We start from the raw sequence: 25,867 nt of genomic DNA on the forward strand, positions 1-25,867 counted from the left end.
GTTTAAATTATTTAATGTTTGTTAGCGGGTGAGTAAATGTGAAAATGCTCCATAAAGTATTTAATCAAACAAATAATGTTCAATAATAATCGACCGTTACTACCCAATGTAATATATGCCCTATATATATGAAAAAAAAATAATAACAAAATTGTTATTTGAGAGCAGTAACGACGGTACCGGTTTTCTTTTATGTTTATAAAACCACAGTTAAGATATTATCTAGATCCTGAGTCCTTTCAGAAAGGACTTGAAAAACCGGTTGGTAATTTGTTGTGGTGCAAAAGTAATACAAAATCAGTCAAGTGGTTGACCGAATTCTATAAGGAAAGCTTTTTGTTATTATCTACTGGTTTAAATTTGTGATTCATTCTTACAACTTTAATATGTCGTTAAAGCTATTAAATAATTATTGAAATATATTCGGAATGTTTGTTATATTGAACAAATAGTTTAAATAGAACTCCAACGTACGTCATACGACAAGGATTCCAAATCCCCATCTCTATCTAGTGTATTCTTTATGTTCAATGTGCTGGTATTTCCCTAAACTAGTTTCAACTTTCATTAATTATTATTATAACCTCACAACGTTACTTTCATACGAGGTGTGACTAAAAAAGGTAGTGAATGAATGTTGAAGCAGCAATTATTTACTGTCTATAGTATAAGTCAGTAACTTTGAGGACTGTTGACAAGTGGCATAAACGATTTAAAAATGGAAATTAGTCAGTTTACAAATAAAAGAGAAACGTTTCGACATATGAAAGTGATAGATACCAAATGAAATTCTTTCGAAAAAAAGTTTTTCTTCTGTCAGTCAGGAATTCTGTTACAGCTTTGGGATAAGTGTATTGCTAGACAAACGCAGGAATGTGAAGGATGTTGGCTCAAATTTCATGTGGCCTTTGTAATTTGTAATACAATTATGCATTGTATTTTTATCACATCTCGTATGTTATAACTCTTGTTAAGCTACAATAAAAAAATGTGTGCTTTTTGTTAAGATCAATGTTTGGCTCGAGCATATAAATCACTTTTTTTTTCCTTCTACTCCACAAAGTTATGGAAACAGACAATAAAAACATAACTATCCGAGTGGAGTTGCATGAATTCGTCATCATTATATGTGATATGAGATAATTCACCACATTTTCTATCATACCGCGTAGTAGTAGTATAATGCATTTCAGAATCAGATTGAAATTTGTCTAAAATCAATTATCTAAACTGTATAGTTGTATTTGAAATAATTCATATATTTCTACATCTTATGCATTAATAATAGCAATAGTATCATCAAGTACATATTCAAATGAATCCAATTCCACAATACTGATTGTAGTTCTATAAGACTGTTATTATTTCATTCATAATATAATTATCATAGCTACTGATATGAATGAACCCTAGTAATTTTAATTGAACATGTCATGAAGTCATCAGCGTACGAATGATATTGATATCCATTCATAACGTGATTGATATATAAAAGTGTTGAAGGTAGAAGCGCAGCATCAAATCTTACCTGCCTCTATGAACAAATATAATACCTTCATGCACGGACACCTTTCACACATACCACACAGAAAAACATACCTCTCTAAAAACATCCTTTTGTTGTCTACATGCTAAGATACCTTATGCTCCGCGTCTCATCTTGTCGAATGCATTAGACTTTGCACTGCTCATGTATATAAATATTAGAAGAGAACATAATACAACCCGTCATTGGGGCGAAGGGTACATGATTCACGAAAATACGGGCCCACTAAACACTACCACGTTACATCTGCATATCACAATTAAACTACTGATTCAGAAAATTGACTACTTAGAATTAGTGCATTTGAAAGATTTTTTTGTGGTACATCATAAAACAAACAAAACAAAAATGAACAGCGAGTGTTTATGATATTTACTTTCACTATATTACAATATGAACGAACTACTGGAAGTACTCGCTATAGATCCCGAACTTAATTGAACTGAATAATTGGAAGAACATGTTTTTAATTAATACTTTAAAAGAGATGTCGGCAGATTCTTCACCTTCTTAAGGTAGTTGAAAAATATTTTAGTGTTGCTTTTATATCAGTCAGTATAGTTTCAAAATCTTCATGTATAGAAATATTTTTAATATTATTCATTCCCCTACGTTACAAAAACTCAATACATACTTTTTGAGCTAGTTGGTTTATGTATATTTAAAATTTTTTAGCTTAAACGCCCATCATAATTTCTTGAAAGATTTTATTCTTAAACATTCGCAAATATTTGCAAAATTCATAAAAAATATTATCCATGTTGTTATATAACTAAAATATATCTATGATCTTTTAAATAATAGACATATATAATACACTGAATATATTCAAATAGATTTTGAACACGTCACTCTCGAACCTCGAGGCAAATAACTTTTCAGGCATGCATATGGTAAGGTACAAAAATAAATAAAAAAACGTAAAACAAATTAGTGATTAAGTTTTATTTAGGAGAGACATCAAGATAACTTTATGATAAAGAAACACAGAAACAACATTAAAAATGGTAAATGGATAAGTTAAGAACGTACTAATGGCAATGGAACACATAGTGGAGTGGTATGCAAAAATTATTGGACACCAGGCACTCCTCTTCGAATAACATTTAATAATGTCTTTGAATAATTTATAAGTACATTATTTTCTGAAATGGGACACTTTATTAACTACAAATTATTGCAATAGAAAAATACGTTTATATTTCTGACGTGATATACTTGAATCAATACATCCGACTACTTTTATAGTTGTATATGTATAATTGGTTACCTATTTTGTTCATTGAAAGTACGCCTTAGCATGCGTAAATCCCCTTCTCGTAAAGTATATTTCGAATGTTTACTTTTCAATTATGTATATGTCATAATTAGGTTCCTTGTGATGTCAACCAAAAATACTAACAAATAATTGACAAATTATTATTGGTACAGTTTCTAGTAAAACATTCCCAATTATGTCGCAACAGCAGTCCAGTCTAGTAATTCTTGTCCTATGATTTGATCTATTATCATACCACTATTTGTGATAATAGTAATGTAATTGTATTTCACAAGCTAGTCCAATTTCATAAAACGTGCAATTTGCTGGAGATAATTCAAATTCATTGATACCAACTACATGATTGGTGTACTTTCTCTTACTGTAAGAAACTTGGTTTGTACTTATATTTTAGGGGTGGCAAAGATAATGTTTGATTAGAGTGTCATGTACACTGCGATACAAAAGATCTAGGATGTGGGATATGTCCTGAATATAATGCTATAGAGCTCCGTAGTGACTCAAACGTCGAGAAAATGTGGATAGAGGTTTTGTCCTATACGTAACATAAACTACACGTTGAACAATCTGTTAAATCTAGCGTCTTCAGGTGTATATTGAGGCGGCAATGCAGTGATAAGACTCCTGTTAGTATTCTTATATTGTTCTTTCACCTAGGTTGAAACATTTAACAGATCTTTCCTGGCTATAGTTTCCCAGGAGAGGCACAATAATGAATGTTACTTTACCTAACGCACATAACTTATTCCATTTGTGTCTTTTTCCTCTTCTTCTTTGTCATTTTACCTTATTAGTTCGCAGCTATTGTCTTTCTCAGTTTCCTATCACTCCAGATCCATATTACCAGGTCTCAATCTATCATCGCATATCTAATGTATGTAGGATTTCAAACCTTCAATATCTTGAAAAGTTACATAGTAATAAGTAAAACACTGCTTCTTCTTTGAGCTCATGTCAATTCAATGTTCTACCAGAAACCAAAGATATCGCAAATGTAGTGTACGTAAAGTCCGTCGCATTAATGATATTCCTTCTTGACTACGACAGAATTGCTAATCACTTTCATGGATGCATGCATTTTTACAAATGATTTTATCTTAACATAATTTGCATATGTCATCTTGTGATCTTTCATTCATTTGATAAGTTTTTATAAACAATTGTGGTCACAAATATTTATTTCAAATGATAGCCTTCTTTTCATTTTTTACTCAGTTTTCATGACAAAAAAAATTATACTGATGTAACAATAATAATATAATCATTTTACATTATAAGTATATCTGATTTCAAAGTAGTATAGGTTCCTACAAAAAATAGTGCTAAGCCGTCATGATTAAATAATGGCACTTAATTTTAAACATCCGCTTATACCAAGATTGATAAGTTGCAAATTGATTTGATAATTTTGATATTCTAACCATTTGTAACAATAATTATCAAAATTAGTATTCTTCTAACTAGCGTTTATTCTGTGAAAATTTTCCTTTTTCAACTAATTTTTTTTTTAATAGATATCCTATTTACAACCAAATTCTTTATTTTGCTAAAGTATACCGCAAAATCTTACAGAAAAAGATTGTTGAGGGGAGGTTTTAGATTTCTGTCTGTTTTGATAAAGGAACAGAATAATTACATTCGATGATAAAAATACGACAATAAAAGTAAAATTTTCAAATATGATTTATATATATATATATATATATATATATATATATATATATATATATATATATATATATATATATATATATATATAGAAATGATAATGGTAAAAAAGACTTACTCAATTCAAGCAAAATCTCTAACTATGATTTACAAATTTCAATGTAACTGTTAATAATTTCAATTGATTGCTGCTTCCATTTTGTATATTAACAGTGACAAAACCAGTAAGGTACAAAACGATGTATTACAAAAATTTTCTCAAATTCCATTGCATCTAGAACCTACCTCTATCATTTAAAAATGTTGAGAACTAAATTAATCTAAAATTGTACAAACTCAGCGAATTGAATCATTGGAATCGTGAAACCTTAATATCCCATGGTTTTTAGCTCAAATTCCATAAATATATGATATTTGTATACTTAAGATAAAAAAGAGACTTGTGTGAAAAATTTACTATTTGGATCGTTTTCGATACGATTTTTATAAACTATGCCTCTTAAATGAATTAATATTACTAATGCTTTCAATATTTTAATAAATTATTCTCTCTATTTGTTGTTTGCTATTTATTTATAGAATCTACAATTATATAAAATAGAAAAAACTGCGCAACCAATGAGTTAATATATCCAGAACCACTCCTTCTACTGCAATAAAAATTTGCCACAATTTTATAATAAATAATGAAAGTTAACTAGATGTCTTGTAAAATTTCACGTTTTGTTCTTTACATCTTATAATAATCCAGTTCAATTAGCAATAAATCAATTGCTTTTACAAATTACTGCAATATCAATATGTCTGGAATCAATATTTTGATCATGTGTTCTCCAAATCTTAATTTTGTTAGTTTAATTCAATTAAAATTTTGCTTATTCCTAAAGTGTTATAGCTCCACAACGCCACCTTCAATAGTTGATTATATCTTAATTCCATTTATACTAGCAAATGATATTGTACTAAAAAATTTACTTCAAATGTTAAACGGCAATTTATATTCATTCAAAAGCTTAAAGTGCCCATCTTTTAAACATTGTTATTAAATTTTTTCTAGTATAATTACAAGACTAAAAATTGCCTTTTATTTTTGAACCAATCTTATGAACATCTTAATGCAACCGGATGTTAAACTAATTTTTATTGAATGAAGGTTGAATCTTAAGCCGCACTGATAACATCTCTGGGTACATCACACTTTAATTATGAAGAATTAGCATTAATTTGTTTTTAAAATGTATTTCCTATTTTTCTGTGAACTTTTGTGTAATATTGATTTAATTGAAAATCCCACAATAGTTCTGAACTGAAAATTTAGAATGTCAATTTTTGATTGAATATGAAACCTAATTACTATGAAACGTGCACGATTGAATCAATTGACATTGATAAGTATACCCCACAAACACCTTTCAGTTTTTGAATCAATCATAACAACCAATTTAATTCAGATATGATTAGTTGTTAACATTTTAAAACACACAAACATGTTTTTTATCAACAAATAAACATGAGGCTCCAACGCAATTATGATTCAGGTAGGGTAGAGCGGGGTCTTTGAGACGCGGGGTCTAGTGCTCCACTTATAGTACTCGCACACGATGTATGATACCTATGAGCGGGTGGTATAAGATGAAACAGGGGGATGATGAGAGACCCGCGCCACTGTTCGTTCGGTATGAGCGACAACACGTGATGTTGGAAGTTTAGAGCTAAAAGTAAAAAACATCGTGCCATTGAGATTTGGTTTTAAAACTACGAATATCATCATATGGTCATCAAGTAAGTGTATTTTAACTTTAACATGATTACTATTGATGTTTTAGTTTAATAAATAAATGATTTTCAATGAATTAATATTCAAAATACTAGATGGAATTCGGCGAAGAAGTCATTTGCGACAAAACATTTGGGTCAAATGAACCATGTTCAAATGACCCCTAATATTTAGTCACCCTACGCTTGAATGTTTTCAGATTAATGTTGTTTTAATTTAAGGATGTGAATTTACAATTAAAAACGGAACGTGCTAATACTAGAGAGAATTAATAAAACAAGATGAACTCCTTAAAGGTTCAAGCATCCACAAAACTGCTAAAGATAACAAAATAGATAGAACTACGCTTTCGAGGTATGTTAATAAGTTGAAAGTTACACCCGCCAAGTTTTTTCAATTGAACAAGAAAAACTATCGCATGGAAGTTTTTTACATTTTATGGTTCAAGACCATCAGATATACGTTGACTTGCTTATGAATGCACCGTCAAATATAATAATAATCAAATAATAATTGGCTTACCACTTTTCTCGACAGGAATAGTAGACTATCTATTAGAAAACCAGAACATCGATTTATTTCATGGCAAGCTACATTAAGTCATGGATAAGTATCAATTTCCAGCTTCCAGAATATGGAACATCGACGGAACTGTTGTTATAACAGTCTTGAAACCAGGTAAAATAATAGCAGAAGAAAGAAAGCATACTGTTGGTTATGTCAGGAGAACGTGGCACTAATGTAATAGCTACTGGAAACTCAGTTCCTGTGACGTTTATATTTCTTCGGAAAAATTATAGACTATTTTTTCGCAAGTGAAACACTAGTTGCCAGGATGGCGCTAATGATAAGTACACTTTGGTATCAGTGCGTTTTATGTTTCATGAAATGTGGCAGTAACTGAATTATAAGAGTTTGTATAATTACCCAATGGTCCAGTGTCTCCGTTGGGTGATTCATAAGACCCCGCCAGTACAGTCATTTGAGCTATATGACTGTTTACCTTCAAAGGTAAATTTAGTATCGTTTCATTATCTCGAACTGTGGCCTAGTAAATAAACGACTGATTTAAATTTAACTTTTTTTTTATTATTCCTTTGAAAGTACCTTAAACTGATTTGAACAAAATGTGGATCAAGTGACCCCGCTTTGCCCTACCTCCAATTATTATTTTAATTAACAGTATATTTATATTCCATATCCAACAATAAAATATTTTTTATATATAAGTATTTTGAAAGCTTCAGGTAAAAGGCTCATTGTCATTCAAAGCCTACATAAAAAGCGTAGGAGCCCATGCGACATTTTTTAGCAGATGTGTGGAATTTTTATGTTTAAAATTTTTTGATAAATGTATATATTTTGGTCACGGTTTTGAATTTACAGTTTAATCGTATTTAAATAAGCCTGAAGTTAAGTAATGGGTTATTAGGAATATACGACTCATAAATCTTTAGTACACTACATGCATGCATAGAATTTTTCATTAATTTATTCTTATCCTCATGTTTAACACCGTATTTTTCTCATGGACTTATTAATTAATTATTACTAATTGTTACGTGATTTAATTCTCATTTACACTTACATTTTCTGTAAAGCTTTATATACGTACTAATCAGTTAACATTGAAACTTTCGAGTTAAAATAATCGTAACGGTGGTTTTAGTTATTTCGTAATATTCAACTGCTTTCTGCTTATTATTTAGCTAATATTTTTAATGTGACGTCCAATATTATTCAAAACTTCATATTTCATGAAACTTGATTCCGGCAGTGTTTTCCATTAACTGTGACGTCTTGTCAATACTACCAATTTAACTCCATTCCATTGAACAATACTGATAAAATATATCCTTCTATTATTCTGGACGACAATATTTCACTCTATATTTATTATCTGACCGTTAGATATATTGAGAATCTAATTATTAACTGGAGTGCGGGTACTCCAGTTATGCCAATAACAATAATATCCGTGATATTTTTCTCAGTGGCAAATTATTTTTGTTGTTGCTATATGTTTCCACCTTCATCTTAACATAGTACATATCAAATTGGTATTAAATTTTCATTTGGAATTTTCATTCTCACAGATTTCATCTAATCCTGCATTATCTAAGATACGAACTCCTTAATATTTCTATTGCTTATCTATTAATATACCAATACTAATAATGGTGAAATCTTGTCGGTCCTAGTAACCTAAGAAATACCTTTATAGTTCCATTAATCGTCCTCGTCCAGTATTAGAGAATTCTCCGGGCGTTACTTTACAGTTTACAGCAGAGGATATGTATTCAGAATCGGCAATTTCAGATCAGTGGCCTTCGGCCTTGTATCTATGATCACCGACTTCCACTATTTTCAGATCTACCAGACCATAGAGTAAGGTGTTCCTTAATCCGCCATAAAGCGATTCCTGTTGCAGGTTTGGGCCCTGTTAGCGTCTCCAAGCTTTTCCAGTTCGTCGGTAATTTCATTGTTATTGAGTCCCATACGTCAAGAGATCAAGATGATAAGTTTTATTCATTGTTTCATACATCGACTTAGTGTAATATGGAAAACAAATTTTTGTCAATACTTTTGTTAATCATCTAGTTGTATTAGGCGCCTAATAAATCACATGAATGGTGATACTGTCTTTCCAGGTTACTATAGGCAATTTTTTTCGTTTGATAAAACAAATTTATCTTAGGTTTTTGAAAATGTCTTATTCAGCTTATAGTCTTTTTCCTTTATTCACTTGTTTATGTTCTAAATATCTTTATAATCAGATCTATCCTTTTTTCGTTTGATTTATCAAAATTTCGGTACTTTTCTATTTGTTACAAACTTTTGTTTCAATTGATTTGCATTTTTCATATATATTTAGTATCCAGGAATCTTACTACAATGCATTGAGTTTTTCATTTGGTATATATTTCCTTAGTCTAAGTTTTATGGTAAAATAGTTTGGAGAATGTTTATTGTATTTTCTTATAACTCAAAAAATACAAAAAAACAAGGGAAAAGGTCACTGATCCAGTTCCATTTCTGGGTGTATATCATGTGAAATGTTTGTGTAAAATAAATATTGAATAAAAAATTATAATCCAACTATATGTTTGTTGACTGTTTCTGTATTACAAGTACGCTCTGTATAATCTGTACTATCTGGTTCAATGTTAAATCACGCAGCGATTAAAAATCGTTTAAATCAAAGAATTGACTCACCCTACGGCTATACAGGAGTAAATAAAAACGATTGAATATTTATTAAAGTCGCACTGCACCTCCCACGTCGTCGATTGCTGGATTCATGATCATGTTCATAATTAAAAAAAATTGCATACAACAGTAATCAATTTGTAAATTTAATACGTTACGTTGGTGGTTACAAAATTGAATAACACGCACGCATGTTGGCCAAATTGACTGACTGACTAAAATTAATAATTTATAAATTGATAAGTGGAATGGTTGAGGTAGCGTTTTTTATTCTATTTCATTCACCGAAACTACAATCACGTGATTATGCATACTTCTCTACAACTAATACTAATCCAAAAAATAACTGTTGTGACTAATACGAACAATAACATTTCTTACTGGCTGTAAACAAGCTGTAATAATGATAATTTAATGTATGAAATTCGTGACAATTGTTAAAAATAACGTTTTTTTGAATGTTCTCCTAAATTCAAAAGTAACACTCATTATCTTAAGTTGTCTGGTGCTTTTTAGTAATATGTTTTAATATTGACAATTCTCAAAAATGGTTGTTTGTGAACAAGAGAATATGGCGTAAAGTGTGTTATCCAAAAAATTCATGAAAAGGTAGGAAAAATACATGTTACAAAAAACTCATGGCCAGATATAACAAAGTTAACTAAAACTGAAACAAATACCAGAAAATCTCGAAAGAGTACTAACGTAGGACCTGCGTAGAAGCAATTTCAGCAAATATGAAATTTATTAAAAAGTCTTAAGTCGTCTATAATTTTTTATTTGGTGATGGTAATGTCAACAGAAAAGAACAAGAGACAGAACTAATAGAAATCTACTAGGAAATACATCTATTTTCAATAAAATATATAAAACATGAAATAAAAAAACACGTATTAGCTACGAATTCTTATTATAAAACCCAAACCAAAGTCATCCAAATCCTTCACTTCAATGTCACTGTATCAAATTTTTATATAATCAAAATATTCTCTTGAGTTTTTTCCACTCATAAAAGCTATAAAAAATTCATGAGAATTAGTTACTCCTATTAACCAATTAAATTTGGATTATTAACTGTTATTTGAATAAAATTAATATTTTTCTACGCATTTAACTTAGGAAGTCAAATAATAAGTAATAATAATTAAAACGTACATGTGAAATTAATAAGTAATTAATGTCGAGTAATAGTAGCGGCATCTATTTAGTTCTATTTCAACAAATAGCACGAAAAAGGAGGCAACAAAGTGCGAATAGCAAAAGAGGCAAATTTAATTCTTATTAAATGTTTTTTTTTTATTGATCCGCACATATGTCAAAACTACGATGGCAGCTGTCTTGTCGAGATTTGATTAACGGGAACATAAGAATATAATTTCTTGAAAAATTATAAGCATCGCTAGTACTCTCAACACTTTTAGGGTATATACAAAGTTGTTTCTTTAATTGCTAAAATTTTTCGCACGGCTGACATGGATGTAGAGATAAAAGGAATTGTTAGTGAGCGCAGTAAACCTTTGTTAAGGTGTAAACAATATTAGGTATTGCTTTAGTAATACCACTAAAGCTGATGAAGCTATGTGGAGGTGCACAAAGTAACATTTGCAAGTGCACCAATTTATACCAAAGGTGAATCTTTAAGAACAAATGTGATAAATCAAAAAGGGGAACATCAGCATGCACTTAACAGTAATGTCAATCGACAAATAATTTACCTGCAAACGAAAGATGACATAGGTAAACGCCTACCCAAATTTGTGCAAAGAGAATTGAAGAATCATAGAGAAGCCAAGGTCCCTAACTACTCACAATTTGAAGCGCATGAGACGCAATATGTACAACAGCAGAACAAAGATGTTACCACGACTACTTCGATGAAGTGCCAGTGCAATGTTGGTTTTCGCAGATCCTACGGCCTCGTTTAAATTCTGATACTCAATATTTTATTGCTGATAACGAAGAAACAGTCTCACCCAGAGTATAATCTAGTTCATTTTTTATATTGGTTGTGCTAATTATTGGAATGGGAAGATCCCATTTGCATAGCTACATCCAGTATAATTTGTAATTTATCCTTATCTATTTATGCATTTTAACTTTATGAAATCGAACGACGACGATTTTATATAAAATCTAGTGTAAAACATTTATTGAATTTTTCTGATTTAGGAGTTAGCTCTTTGTTTCATTTATTCGGCAATTTTTAAAAGTGTGGAGGTGGAACATAGAAAATCTAATCGAGTTTTTTGAGTTGAATTTTTCATTCTCAAGTTATTGGAAAACATTTAATGAAATAACATTAACTATGTAGATGGGACGATGTTTTAAATTTTCACTAACAAGCTCTTGTAAAATAATTTACAGTTAGACTACATCACGTTGACCATTCATCATTCAAATCAGATTAAAAAAATAATTATATTAATTAATAGAAGTGATCCATCTGATACTTTTTCCCGTCTCATGTTCCGTCTAATCGATCTTTGTTCAATAGATATTACATGTAAAACATAACTGTTCTTCCTTTTATGAATATTATTAGTGTTTTAATATCTATAACGAGCATTTAAAATCAATGCCGACTTAAAAAGATTTTAAATTAATGACACAACCAACTTGATATGTTGTTACTAGTTCACTAGTGATACGAACTTTTTGCAACGTACACATTATTCAAAGATAAACTTAGTGATGTGATACTTAGTGGATTAACCATCTGTGACACTGTGTTAGGCAATGAGAAATGTGATTAGAACGGTAAAAATAATACTGCGATTTAAGTTTTTGCTAGTTTTATTAAGATGCTACAATCCTATCTAGTTAATAGATATATAAGAAAATTTTCCATCCAGGAAAATAATGAATTCAAACTACAGTTACAATTATTATCCTTACCTATATTTATATATATTAAATATTAAAATGGAGAAAAAAATATGTCGGTAATAATAATTGGTAAGAAGTAAAAAGTTACTCCTACATAAAATCTAGTAAATCTATTACAACTTTGGAGACCTTACTTCATTTATTTGATTAATTATTGAAATAAATCATATACGGAATTTTTTGTACAAAAATATTTAAAAGGAGAAAATAATTTCATCATAAAAAACTCATATGTTATTACGCAATTACTGATTTGTTACTTGTTCTATGTTACAGATTCCATTTTTTAGTTAACCCCGATCATCGGGTTTTGTCTAACTGCAGAACAAATTGTCTGAACGTAATAAATCGGGATATCTAGCTGACCACTCTGTTATGCTTCTCCTTCCCAGTAATCTGGTTTGAAAAACTTGACTGAAAAAATATACTGAGCTGTACTAAAGTGTGTCGAAATCAAATGTCATTAAAATGGTTACCTGCATTTTTGTTGGGAGAAATTTAATTTTCAACAAATCTAAATACTGTGGCTCAATACCTGCCCAATCATTAACTTTTCTAAGACCTCTATCCCCTGTCATTCCAATATCTATATTTGTGGCGAGTAACTGTACCATTTAACACGAACGTAGCTTCAACGGGAAAAACCATCATACTTGTAAAAATATGTTATACGATCATCTTACTTCTTATACTACTTATTCTTCGTAATTTTATTTTATAAACGGATCCTACACTAACATCATATAGAGTTTACCGAATAGATGGACAAGACTTTTCTACAAAACTTTGCATAACGTCTAAAAAAGTTTCATAATCTTCCAACGGTAGTTTTGGTGGTTTGGTTGCGACTTGAATACTTATAATTACACAAGTGAGGTACCTTATCATAAATTATTTTATGACCACTGTAACCAATCATTATAATATCTTTTCTTTTCGGTGAACATATTTAAATTTTAGTAGTATCTAATCTCAATAATATCTTTAACTAATGACGAAGACAAAGCATTCATGATATTTGAACATAATTTGTGATTGAAAAATCTACTGCTTTTTTGATATGAAAAATTTTTAATAATCTTAATGATCTAAATGACTAACACTTTTTTGTAAATCTAACAAATCTAAACATTAGCATCATTTTATATGTGTCCTCTCTACGTCTGAATAATTATATCAATTTTTATAGGAATGTGAGAAATTCTATCTATTCTACACAACAATGACCAAAATTAACAAAATCCTCCCATTTTGCGGAAAATAATTTACTTAGTCTGCAACCGATAGTTTGTAATCCTTGTAGCATAATGGATCGCAATGCTAAACTATTTTTTGCTTCATGCATATTGATCAAATTAATCATTTTAAGCATATTTGACCAGAAATTCCTGTATACATATTTTAACTGTTATATTTTAATTATCACTTTATATAAAAAGGACTTTTTGTCAATACTATTAGGTAAGTCGGAAATTCTGGATCCTAAAGTGACATTCATACTGAACACACTGATCACTGCTACCACTACACCAAGACTTACAATTACACTGTCTGATGTGCGTTTCAATACCCAAATTTACGTCTTTAGGGCCTGAAGATTATGAATCTATTAGTCGTGTTTTGACACACCAACCAATCTGATAGGTTTAAACCAGATTTTTGAAGTGAAGTATTTGAGTCCTATGAAATGTCAAATAGATTTCATGCATTTTGTTTTGTAAACATATTATATACACTATGTTTCCTTTTATTAGTGCTCAATTAAATGATTTAAATCATTAAAACTAGTTTCTGGATTTACAAAATCTAGAGAACAATGCCTTGGGTACTCATTTACATTTAGAATATAACTCATTGATACCTCAATTAATTAATTAATCATTAGCCCTGAAAGCAAATCTTCTAAAGAACTGACAATCAATTTAATATTTACATTGAAGAAATCAATCAAGTGACTTAGCATTGAGATTAATCAGGTGAATTCAGATTAGTACTAACTAGAGGCAACAGATGAGGCAAGAACATTTAAACTTTTTGGTCTATAATTACTCCAAATAGTTATTCAGCAAACATATAAGAAGAAAAGTAATTTGAAATGTCACTTAATAAATTCAATGAATAATAGTACGGTAACAAGGTGGAATCCGTCTGCAAACCATTTTTAGAAATGATTATTATCATCCAACTCAGAATCAGTTCTAAAATATATTTTTAAACAGTAGGTACCATGAAGGTACTTATTAGTGTTCAAATTAATGCTGATCTTATAAGACACTTCGTATTTTGTGATCGCTCATTGCCTAAATGGATTTTGGGTGATTTGATATAGATTCAAAAAGTCCAATCAAATAAAGGAATCGTTTATTATACTTGTTCGAATATAATAGAGTGATATAATTGGGAGATACTTTCAGCCTCAAATAAAGCTCAATTTTCAAGCTTTCTAAACATATATAGTATGTACAACTTTCTCCAAAGAATGTTCCATAAAATTAAGCATTTTATAACGTAATTCAATATAAATGACCATAAAATTGGAAATTCCGAATATAAAGACATTTAATATAAGACTATTACAACAAATTTTCGAAATGGTGTTTATACACGACCACCATTTTTTATTTGAGAACAATACTTTCAATAGCCGTTATCTAAAAGAGCGCCCTGTATAAATTAGAATATTCCAATTAACAGAAACCATAAAAGGTGCTTAGTTTTCTCTTTTGGAACTGGTGTCGCATCTGTTCTATACAAAAATCATTGCGCCTGTCGTTTACAAGAAATGAAAGAACACCCTGTATTATAAATTAAGAGTCGGTATACAAATAACGTTCCGCTAGTAAGAAGTAAACCATAATTATTCACTTTGCTTTATGATGTAATGATTTTTTTTACAAAAGATGCATAACATTGCAGTCGAAAGTGCAACACGGTTTTATGTCACATAAATAAAGAGATATATCGATAGGATTTGAAAGTTAAAACAAGAAAAGTTAGAGAAAATATAATTTCACAAAATCTAAAATAGTGTTTCTTTCCTTGTTGAACATGCTCGCTTGAAGATATGGAGTGATATCTCTTAATTAAAAGGGCGTGGTGCACTTTTTTATATTTCTATTGAGACGGCTATTTGTCATTTTAAACAACTTTCGCGTATTCACACATCAGGGGCGTCACACTTAAAAAAAGTGAATACAAGACCTAAAACAGTTCTAAAACAAAATTCAACAATGATCGTATCTTGACAAAGAAATTTAAAGTTACAACAGTACAATTTTTTCTGCACCCTGCTTCAGATTTCTGTGCGTCAATGCGCCTTCTATTCTGAATATAATTACAATACAAAATTTGTCCTTAATAACTTCTATACCATCTGCAAATTTCACAACTGAATTCTTTTTCTGTTCCAAATTATTAAAAAAGCAATTGCATCATTTACGTATCCATAACCATCTTTCCACGAACTGGAATAGGCCGTACATTCCTTTCCACACTGTCAAATGTTTTATTGCAGTTTGTAAATTTCAACATAATCCATTCAAAATTATAAAAAGAAGAAACTCAAATTTGATTTTGAATTGTTCTAATAATCTTAATAGTAACATTTGTTATCCGAGTCCTTATTTTTTGCCAGTTATTTTTCCAAATCGTCCCCTCTTTAATAGATTTACACTCCCTTGGATAATAAAAATTCCATCCTGATGACAAAACCAGTTGCAGAGAAATCCATTTTAAATGATAATAAGGAACCTCCAAAATATTGTTCTGGTAACACCTATGCTTAGAACAAAATTTGTTTGATCTAGTTTTATTGTAATAACTTCTAAATGTCAACTTATTTGATTTTAATCTATTTCTAAATTGGAATATTCGATTTAAAATAATCTATTATTTATCTGATTAATTATGTCAATAGTTTTTGGACGTTTAAGGCGCCGTTTAAAAACCTAAGTCACGACAATCCAGTCAAGGTGAAGGAAGTGAAATATTGCCACACCATTCATGTATTTTAATCTATTTGGTTTTGCTTCGATTGGTTCTAAATAGTTTATTAATTGCTTGGAATAACCAATTTTGCAATAAATTTTGAATAATAATAAATGAGTAGGTATATAATATTGATACAAGAAACTTTGACAAGTGATCTATTGATTAAATTAAAATACGACATAACAAGTGGAATGTACAGTTAGAGACTTTATCAAAAACAATGGTATAATTGTGTGAGGTTTTCGTGACCGTCATCCATTACTTAAGTGTTTTTTGAGCTGTAAGGCCGTCAAAAATAACTACTACTACTTGACATTTGGCCACTCATGCGGTTAGAGTCTCTACAAGTTGCTTGTTGTTCAGAGTGATTCTGTTTCTGAAAACAGGCTCTTTCTTCCAGTATAATAGTTTTTTCCAATATATTTCGAAGAAAACCTGCTCGTTATTATCCGTTTTTTTATTTTTGAGCAAATATGAATGGAAATAAGAAATAAGAAACCATAGCAGTGCAAACCTTCGTTTTATTATCTAATATATAAACTGGATAAATGCTTAACGGTGTTTTCAATAACTCCAACGGATGATTTTTCAGTGATACTGAACACTGACTACATTGTTTCGCTATCACTACACTTCACCGTCACTCTCTGAAGACGATACCTTGGTTATTGAAATACGCATCAGACAGTATAATTGTGACTGTTGATATAGTGTTACCGTAAACAATGTGTTCAGTATCAATATCGCCAATGATTCTAGAAATTTCAACTCAATTCTATTAAAGATAATTGGCTGCTATAACTATTAGTGTTTCAATTACCTCGATCGTTAATATTTTGTGTATATAATAATCTGCTAACGATAGATCTGTTTCAGCCTAATCTGTGGCACTCAAATGATTTCGTGCGACTCCAAATGAATAAATCTTTGTTTTTTCCTATAATTTATCGAAAAACATTAGACAGCTATCATTCTACCTTCTACTACTACTTTTTCGAATAGGAAAATCGCACGGTGACAATGTTTGCACCTATATAATATAAAAATAAAATTGGTAACTAGTGAAGTTGTCACAATAATTATCATAACTTGTCAGTGAAGATTAAAAATTATTATGCACAATCTTCAATTTATAATTTTCGAATCAAACCGTGGGAGTGTCGCAACGGTTGGCTACAGAACATGTTTAAAATTCATAACCGAACATTGAGTTGACTTGATATAATTACCACTAGAGAAATGTTTCAAAATCTAGCTCTTTACCTACCCGGGTTTGTAATCCAGAATTATAACTATCATAAATATTTTCTAGTAAATAATACACTTAAACAAATAGACTTGTTCCTATTATCTGAAGGTGATAAATTTTCTTCCACAAAAAAAATTATTTTAATTAGTAAATTATAATATAAATATTGACAATCAGTAACTAGTAGAATATATTCAGCAATCTTCCACCATAGTTAAGTTTTAGTCACATACAAAAGTTTCTTCGTATTTAAGGCCCAATTACACCTACCGTAGATGATTACATTCCATTTGGTCAAGACGAGACAGTTGTCGAGTGTGTTCCGCGATGTTAACATGTCTCCGAGAAATGATAAATGAGAAAAGTTTTTAATAGCTACTGTAATTTTCTCATACCTATGTGATTGGGTGCAACTGAAGAGGATATATACCTAGGAGAAAAAAAACGAATATGGGCAAGACCGTGATTATTGAAAGCAGGCATGATATGAGGATAAGATAATATAATAATAAAGTTCATTTATGATTCTCTTGACTATTTGTATAGATATTGTATGAAAAAAAAAGGAAAATATTTTAGTGACAATGAAAAATTATATAGAGGCACTTTTCAGACACAAACGTTATTCCACTGGTTTCTTTTCTTATCACTAACCCTCCCGAAAGTACTCGCCCCTCGCTCGACCGAGTACTTTCTCTGCCGAATACATTGCCGGACTGTCTACTCGGTAGGTGTAACTCGGTCTTTACATTTGTACTACACACGTAATGGGTACCAGATATTTTTTTAAATTGCGAGAACTCGTATCATATGGTTAACTTGAAGTAACTGCTAAGTATTTGTGAACATCACGTTACATTTTTTGAATGCAACAATAAATATTACTGTACATTTTAATAGTTCATGTCTCCATTATATTTTATTGTGTGAAAATTTTGCTTAATAGCTTGATAAGCATTAACCTTATTCAAACGTTTGTACAAACTCGTTGACGCAAATAGTAAGAAGTAATATTTTTGCAAGAACAAGAACTTTATCAATGACACCGTTATCATTATTAACATCGATATTATTGCACTGTAGACAACAAGAGAAGATAAAGAAAGACTTTTTGATTAATAATATAAAATATAAAAGTATATGCGTGCAGTGATAAATGTACGTTTTCACTTCGAACTATGTTTCATATAGTCTAAATTAATATTGATGTATTTTTTTGTAGAAAACGAAAAGAAAGTCTTGATTCTACGTCATCGCACGCAGCCGGTGATTTACCAGTGGTGGGTCAACGTGGTATGGCTGAATTGCCCGAGGGGGCAGCCCCTCCCGAGGATCAACATAATTGGAGAGCATTTTACGAACATCCTTTAACAGCCGCCACGACAGCCATGCTTAACATCGGTGGTGGTGCCGAAGATCAATCAACAGCGATGGGACTGATTTATGAATACTATAAATTACCTGATTCCAAAGACAAACTAGCTGATATATGGTCGTAAGTATCTAATTCAATTTTACACAATTTTAGTTGCAATCATTTGGTCTTATTCAAAACATATTTTCAAATCAAGTCAAATACAACTGAAAAATCATATAACATTAAAGATAACAAATTATTATTTCACCATATTATTTAATTTATAATATCATGAACAACGTAAAACAAAAACTAGATAATTCAAATTAAAGTGGAAAAAATTTACTCTTGCCTCAATTTAACTTAGTAATGTTATCTGTACTTTTCATCAGAAGTTGGATAGTACGTAAAATTTGGTTAGGTAAATTAGAAATGTTAAAACGGTATTTTCTTTTGAGTCAAATATCAAGCAAAGTAAATATAAGTACTTAGATATTTTTTAAAATCGTGATATAAATAACTATAAAATGAACGATGAACTATGTAAATATTATAATCAATTTATAAATCTTTTCATTTTTCTCGATTTGGAACGAATCGATTTTGTATCAGTATCCAATTGCCTTTACCACCCTAGCTGTTCTCATCTATTTCCCTCTTGTACGCAGCTATTTTTGCCAACCAATTTCAAATGGATAGTAGTATCCTAATGATTTATTGAACTTCATTATCTTCTCATTTTGTTAACCAAATCTTATCTTGTCATGTAGATTCGGAGTTTCACATCCTAACTATAAATCAATTTATTATATTAATTTTGTTTATGATTTCTTCTTAAGACCTGTAGATGAATTTTTCCACTTAATTTCGATCTTTTACAAATAGATCATTTCTCATTATTTCTGTTATCAAACAGTATGATGATATTTATTTTATTCAAATATCTAGCTTTCTATGCTCCCCTCATTTGTTTTCGCCCACATGAAGCTTCAAATTTGTTTAGTTATACTTTTTATCGTAGACTCTTTTCAAAATATCAGATTTCGTTGTTTCCGCAAATGAATAATTATTATAAATATTTGGTTGGTAATGTTGATAAGATGATCTTATAACGTTAAATAATAGTTCAAAAAAGCTAGAATACAGAGTAGATGGTGGGTGGCATTTTATTTCATCAAAACGTGTAGCATTAATCTTATATCATTGTGTGACCACGTATATCAAAACTGGAAACATTAGATATGGCTTTATATCACTTTTTTTATAACGATATACATTGTTAGAATAAATTTTTAAGACATTCATTAAAATGCGTATACTATTTGATACGCCCCTGAACAAAAGAAGCTGAAACGGTTGGGATGAAAATAAGCGTTAAATATATGAGAATCTTTTAGAAATAAAAATGCCTCGATGAAATTTATAGCATTCGTCTGTATCACTGAACTATATATTATAGCATACAATGGGATTAATATAAAAAAATCTCCTGAATTGCGGCTGTTTGGATACAAGACGGTTTGCATAATTTCTGCAGATTCAGTGTTGCAAGAACCAAGAACTTTTACTTGGAACTTATTTATATAACAGGCTGTTCGATTAAAATACTGGAAATTATTCATGGTATCCCGCAGCGATTTGAAAAACAAATATTAATACATGTACTTTTGACCCATGTGGTTTTTGGTAGCATTTTTCTAAATTTCCCATTGATAGCCATGGAATATTTAAATCACCGTTACATGATTATTCTAACATCTAATAATAATTATTATTTTCGGAAAATAATGCATAGCCTTAATACAAGAATTTCTTATATGAATTTTGACACTACACACTAGTAAGTAATTCAAGTAATCTTTTTTAAATTCCTTCTAGAAAATATACTGATTTAAAATTGGGATAATATTAGACATTTTACAGAGTGTCCCAAATTCTCGAGAGAAAATTTTTCTGTAAATGCTTTGTATTTGAGGAACAATATGATCGAAACTGTTAAATTAATACAAAACACTATCGAAAACCAGTCATCATATCATTATTTGATATTATATAAAATTATTTACAAATGAATTTCTATTACTAGAAGAAATTATCGTAACTCATTTTACAGCCAATTTTCCAAAACTATATTTGCTTTGTCTCAAAATGAGTTTGGTTTCCTGAAAATGTTAAATAAAGTTTGTGATGGGTAGATAGTTCGTTGATGATTCATATCGTTTCTGTCGGTCATGAACTTTTACATCTGAGACTTTTCATTACTTATTAAAGTAAAACTCTTCCTGAAAGTCTGGATAGAAGGTAGAATAGAAAATAAATGAAAGTACTTAAACGTCATGCGCAGTTTTTAGAGACCAAAAAGTCGATTAATGTTATTTATTCAAATTCCTTCAGTATGGCTGCAGCCGTATTTTTAAACTTGCAAGTTACCAGTAATCAATTTTCTATGAATAGAATTAAATCTTCTGTAATTTCTTCTTGAAAATGAGGCTGGAAAATATTTTGGATGATTTGTTAATGTGTTAGTACTATTTCGGGAAGTGTTCACTTTGAACAAAACATATATTTGGTGTTTCATTGTCTGATCCACGATATAATATATATTTTGTTATATATTTTTATGTGAATTCGATTCTAATAGGTTCTTCATAGAAATAAAAATTATTTACACTCTACAACGATGTTTAATAATATTATTGAAGCAGTGGGTAGGAAAAAAAAAGATCCAAGTTGATGTGAGGGTCTCCGACAGATACGATGCAGATGAAATGGGGCGAGAAAATGCGGAGGCAAAGAGGGCATTTCAAAGGCGGGATAGTTGAATGACTTTTATTAAACATGCGACCTAACTAGCTATAAATAAAGTCTCTTCTCGAGGCTACTACAAACTAAATAGAAATAATACTGCAAATACACGCGAACTATAGAGCACCCACATTATTTACTCAAACGTATATACCAAGAAGCAAGTAGCTAACTAGAAATTACTTATATACTAATATAATAAAAGCTTATTTATTTCTTAAAATTGTTTTTTGCCAACTTTATGACAAGTATATTCAATGTAATTAATATTTTCCTAACAGTTAAATAGGAGTAACGAATGTCTAAAGCAGCATTCTGATATTTACTATCCGCGCTATAAGCTCCTGGAAAAGACGATTTCCGATGAGTTTGTTTAAAAGCTTTCCATTCTTATTTAAATTTTAAAAGAGAACAATTTCGCACCAAGTGAGTACTGAAATAAGGAGAGAACACAAAAGTCACGTAACTACTGACATACATGTAGAGTGCAGTACTGCTACGTTGAAAAATGATCTGATAAGAATACAGAACTCTCATCGAAAAAAATAAATTTATGAAAATGACACAGCCGCACAGGAAAGAAACAGAAAAACTGAAAGTGCATGAAGTAATAAATTTAAAACAAGCTATCTTGACAAAGTTAGTAAGGACGATAACAAGAGAAACAATTTAGACACAAGTACAATGGAAGGAAGCAAACAGCAAAGAATATAAAATAATCAAATCAGCATATCTTCAGAAAAAGAAAACTCCGCACGTAAAAAAAGTATAAGCGTTAAAATGGAAAAGAAGAATTACGGTTAAGAAAAGCAAGTAACAAACTACGGAATTTATTGAGGAAAACAAATCTGAACAATAATAAGAGAATGGCAGATTTTAGATAGAAATCAAAAAACGGTCATTCAGACGTAATAGAAAACCTAAGAGTGAAAAGGCAATTCAGAACTGGAAAACGAAATATAGGAAAGAGTGGAAGAAAGTCAATTGAGTACTATTAGCCTATGAATCTTTCGTATAGTTACCATGCAGTTAGCTGATCTTAAAATTCCCTGAGCCCCGATTTTATTAGGAAGACAGGAAAAACGAATGAATTGAGTAGGAAGGGGTAGAACAAATTTAGAACAGGAAAGTGAAAACTGAAACTTCAATAATCTGACGCTTAAAAGGGTATAAAGAGCTCTAGAGAATAAAAATGTGATATGTTTTTCACTCAATACCAGGTGTGTTAGAATAAAAATGAGGAGATCAAATACACAAAAATCAAATATAGAATTATTATTTAAAAAATAACATTATAAATAATTTTTTATCTTTCATCTTTTTGTAATTAGTGTTTTTTCACTTCTATCACTTTCTTTATACTCTTGTTTCATTTGAATCTTATTATATACTTGTTGTATTGCAACTAAATAAATGTATCTTATACATTTACGTCCAAATCTCTATATCCGAATAGACGCTACCATCCCTTTCATGCTGTTTAAAATGTGCTATAATTACTAGTGTCATGCAAACTGTAGTCAATTTCCTGGTCTATTATATTACAGTCGCGATAAGCTCTACTCGTTGGCGTTTTAAATCCGAATGAAACTGAAGGAGGCTTAGATCTATATACATGACTGAAGATGACAGTTGTCTACGTATAGATAATGAGTGTTCAGTATATTCATGATTAATTGGAAAATCTGCACTATCTTTAAATAAATCTATAAAAAATTATTCGAACATAAATTAAAATTTGATAAACTCATGCATATAAATTCATTGACAGCTGAGTAATCACATGGACGTAACCAAGATTATGTTTTTTTAAACTCTTAACCATTGGTGATATGCGTTTGGTATTGCAAAAAATGGAAAAGTTGAGAAATTTCACAGTTGCAGCTTTATGAGTTTATTGTTTAAATGTTGTAGAGATTCGTGTCAATACGAAATTTAGGAGAAAAATAACTAGATCATTTAAGCAAAATTATCACACAACAGGGTGAGACATTTATAATGGAAAACCTAATATGTAAACAAAAGGCAGCATCGGGATGCAAGAGTTGCGAGGACCAAAATAATGGCATATAAATTGGATTCAAGAGCAAGCTGAACGTAGAAAGAAAGAACGTATGTCATTCATTACGTAGTTGAGAATAAATAGCATTTGTTGATTATAACAAGGTTTTCGAATATGTAGAAATCTAACTACATAAGTGCTTAGTAGCGATGGTGAATTAATTAATTACACTTTCCTTAAGCTGTACTAGAATATATCAACTTTATCAAATAAGACAATTAAGGATGAAATGAAAACCCGTTTCCTAAAAAAGCTTAGAAAAGTCTTTGATGAGGTACAACAGCTTAACACCTATTCAAGTTACCAGCGGCCTCCGTACGAGAATTAGAAATTACTGTGTCGAAGGGTGATCTATCTTTTGATATTTATCTTCAAATTGCTATTTATTATGTCATATGTTGTTTAAGAAATGAAGTAATTCATTCTTTTTGTTTTAGTATTTGTTTTCTAAAAGTAAATTAAACCTAATAAAAAATGGTTGTGGATGCTTGATAATAAATTGAACTTTCTTATTGGTATAGAATGTAAATCTTATGTACTGCTTGCAGTAAAAAATTGGGACAAACTGTCAAATAAAGAATTTATATTGGTATCGATAATATGTCGTAGCGAAAATGAGGACGAGAGTTTATTACCATCATAAAAAAGTGTTAGTGTACGATCCCTTTTTGAATATGAAGTAGAGTTATAAATTCAATCAGAGGAGAAATAAGTGAGAAGCAATCGAAATGAATATTTTAAGGTTTAAAATAACAAACGTATAAATCTCACGTAGGGGGTCACAAAGATCTTTTTTAAAATATAATTTGTTCGAACTTAGGGTCTTCAACCTGATACTATCAGTATCACGTTACTATGCAGATCCGAGATAACATTTTTAATAAAAGGGATTAAAATTACATATGTAGGATATTGTTGGTAACCCAGAGATCTGCCTAAGGTAACGTACGCCCCTTATGAGAAGTAGGTAAGATATAAACATAGAATTAAATTTTACCATCATGCTCTTTTGAATCATTTTGATTTATCTAGGATAAAGTACCTTCGTAGTTTTTTTATTGGGTACACAGTAGCTAAGGATTACGTACCGTTACCAAAACAAACTACCAACGGTTTATTTTTTTAATAAAGCCAACTCTTTATTTACATATTTTGACTTTAATCTTTAACACAAAAAATGCAAAATTAGATATATTATACATTACCTTATTCTTATGAAACCTATTCAGCTCCTTTAAATAAAATTATTTATATAGCTAGTAATGAATTTATAAGCATATAGCTTGGTATATAATTGATATATAATCACCAAAGTAATTGAAAATATTCACTAAAACAAAATGAAAATTGTTTATCACCTTAATTGTTGGTACACACAGCAGTTTCGGAGAAAAATAAATCTCTATAGACTATCACCAGACGGTTGCAACGCTGATTCTGGAAGTGGCGAGGTTTCTTTGCTAACACTTTTCAAATTTCTCCAGTACAGTTCAAAACAATTTAGCGGGAATATCGGGAACAAAATAATCACTATAGTGTAAAACAACACATTTATGTCTTTAGAGACGTGAACTCCTTGCTACACTATCAAATTACTGTTGAGTACTCTTAGCTCTTGTGATTTAAAATTTCCCATGTTTTCCCTATTACACTGTGACGCACTTCCCATAGAATTCTTCCATTCCAAGGCAGGATCGCCAAGTAACATCTAGATCATTGAAACAACATGAAAACAACGTTTTCACTTTATATTTTAATAATTCCCTCAATTCTCTCTTCAAGTTTACAGTACCTCGATATTGCTTCCATAAAAAACATGCTCACTATATTTAGAATAATGTAGGTATACTAAATTAATTGCGAAAATAGTAAACATTTACAAATGAATTATCATTAATAATGTTAGTGAAATAGTGTTAACAATAATATTATGTTCACTTCAAATATAATTGAATAGTTCTCTATCATCCAGAATTCGATATAGACATTTTTCAAATTTACATACTTCTCTATTATAAGCAGAGACAATATCTTTTTC

At 30.1% G+C, this 25,867-nt stretch overlaps 1 protein-coding gene across 3 annotated transcripts in view; it reads left to right on the top strand.

Annotated features, from left to right (window-relative positions):
• LOC130450679 (protein grainyhead-like) overlaps positions 1-25,867 on the top strand; it is a 225,445-nt gene that overhangs the window by 153,828 nt on the left and 45,750 nt on the right. For all 3 annotated transcript variants that reach the window (XM_056789202.1, XM_056789203.1, XM_056789206.1), the window contains exon 3: positions 18,828-19,100. In XM_056789202.1, the coding sequence (XP_056645180.1) occupies positions 18,828-19,100 (273 nt within the window). The remainder of the gene's footprint in view (positions 1-18,827; positions 19,101-25,867) is intronic.

The sequence above is a fragment of the Diorhabda sublineata genome, chromosome X, assembly GCF_026230105.1.
Source record: "Diorhabda sublineata isolate icDioSubl1.1 chromosome X, icDioSubl1.1, whole genome shotgun sequence".
NCBI lineage: Eukaryota > Metazoa > Arthropoda > Insecta > Coleoptera > Chrysomelidae > Diorhabda > Diorhabda sublineata.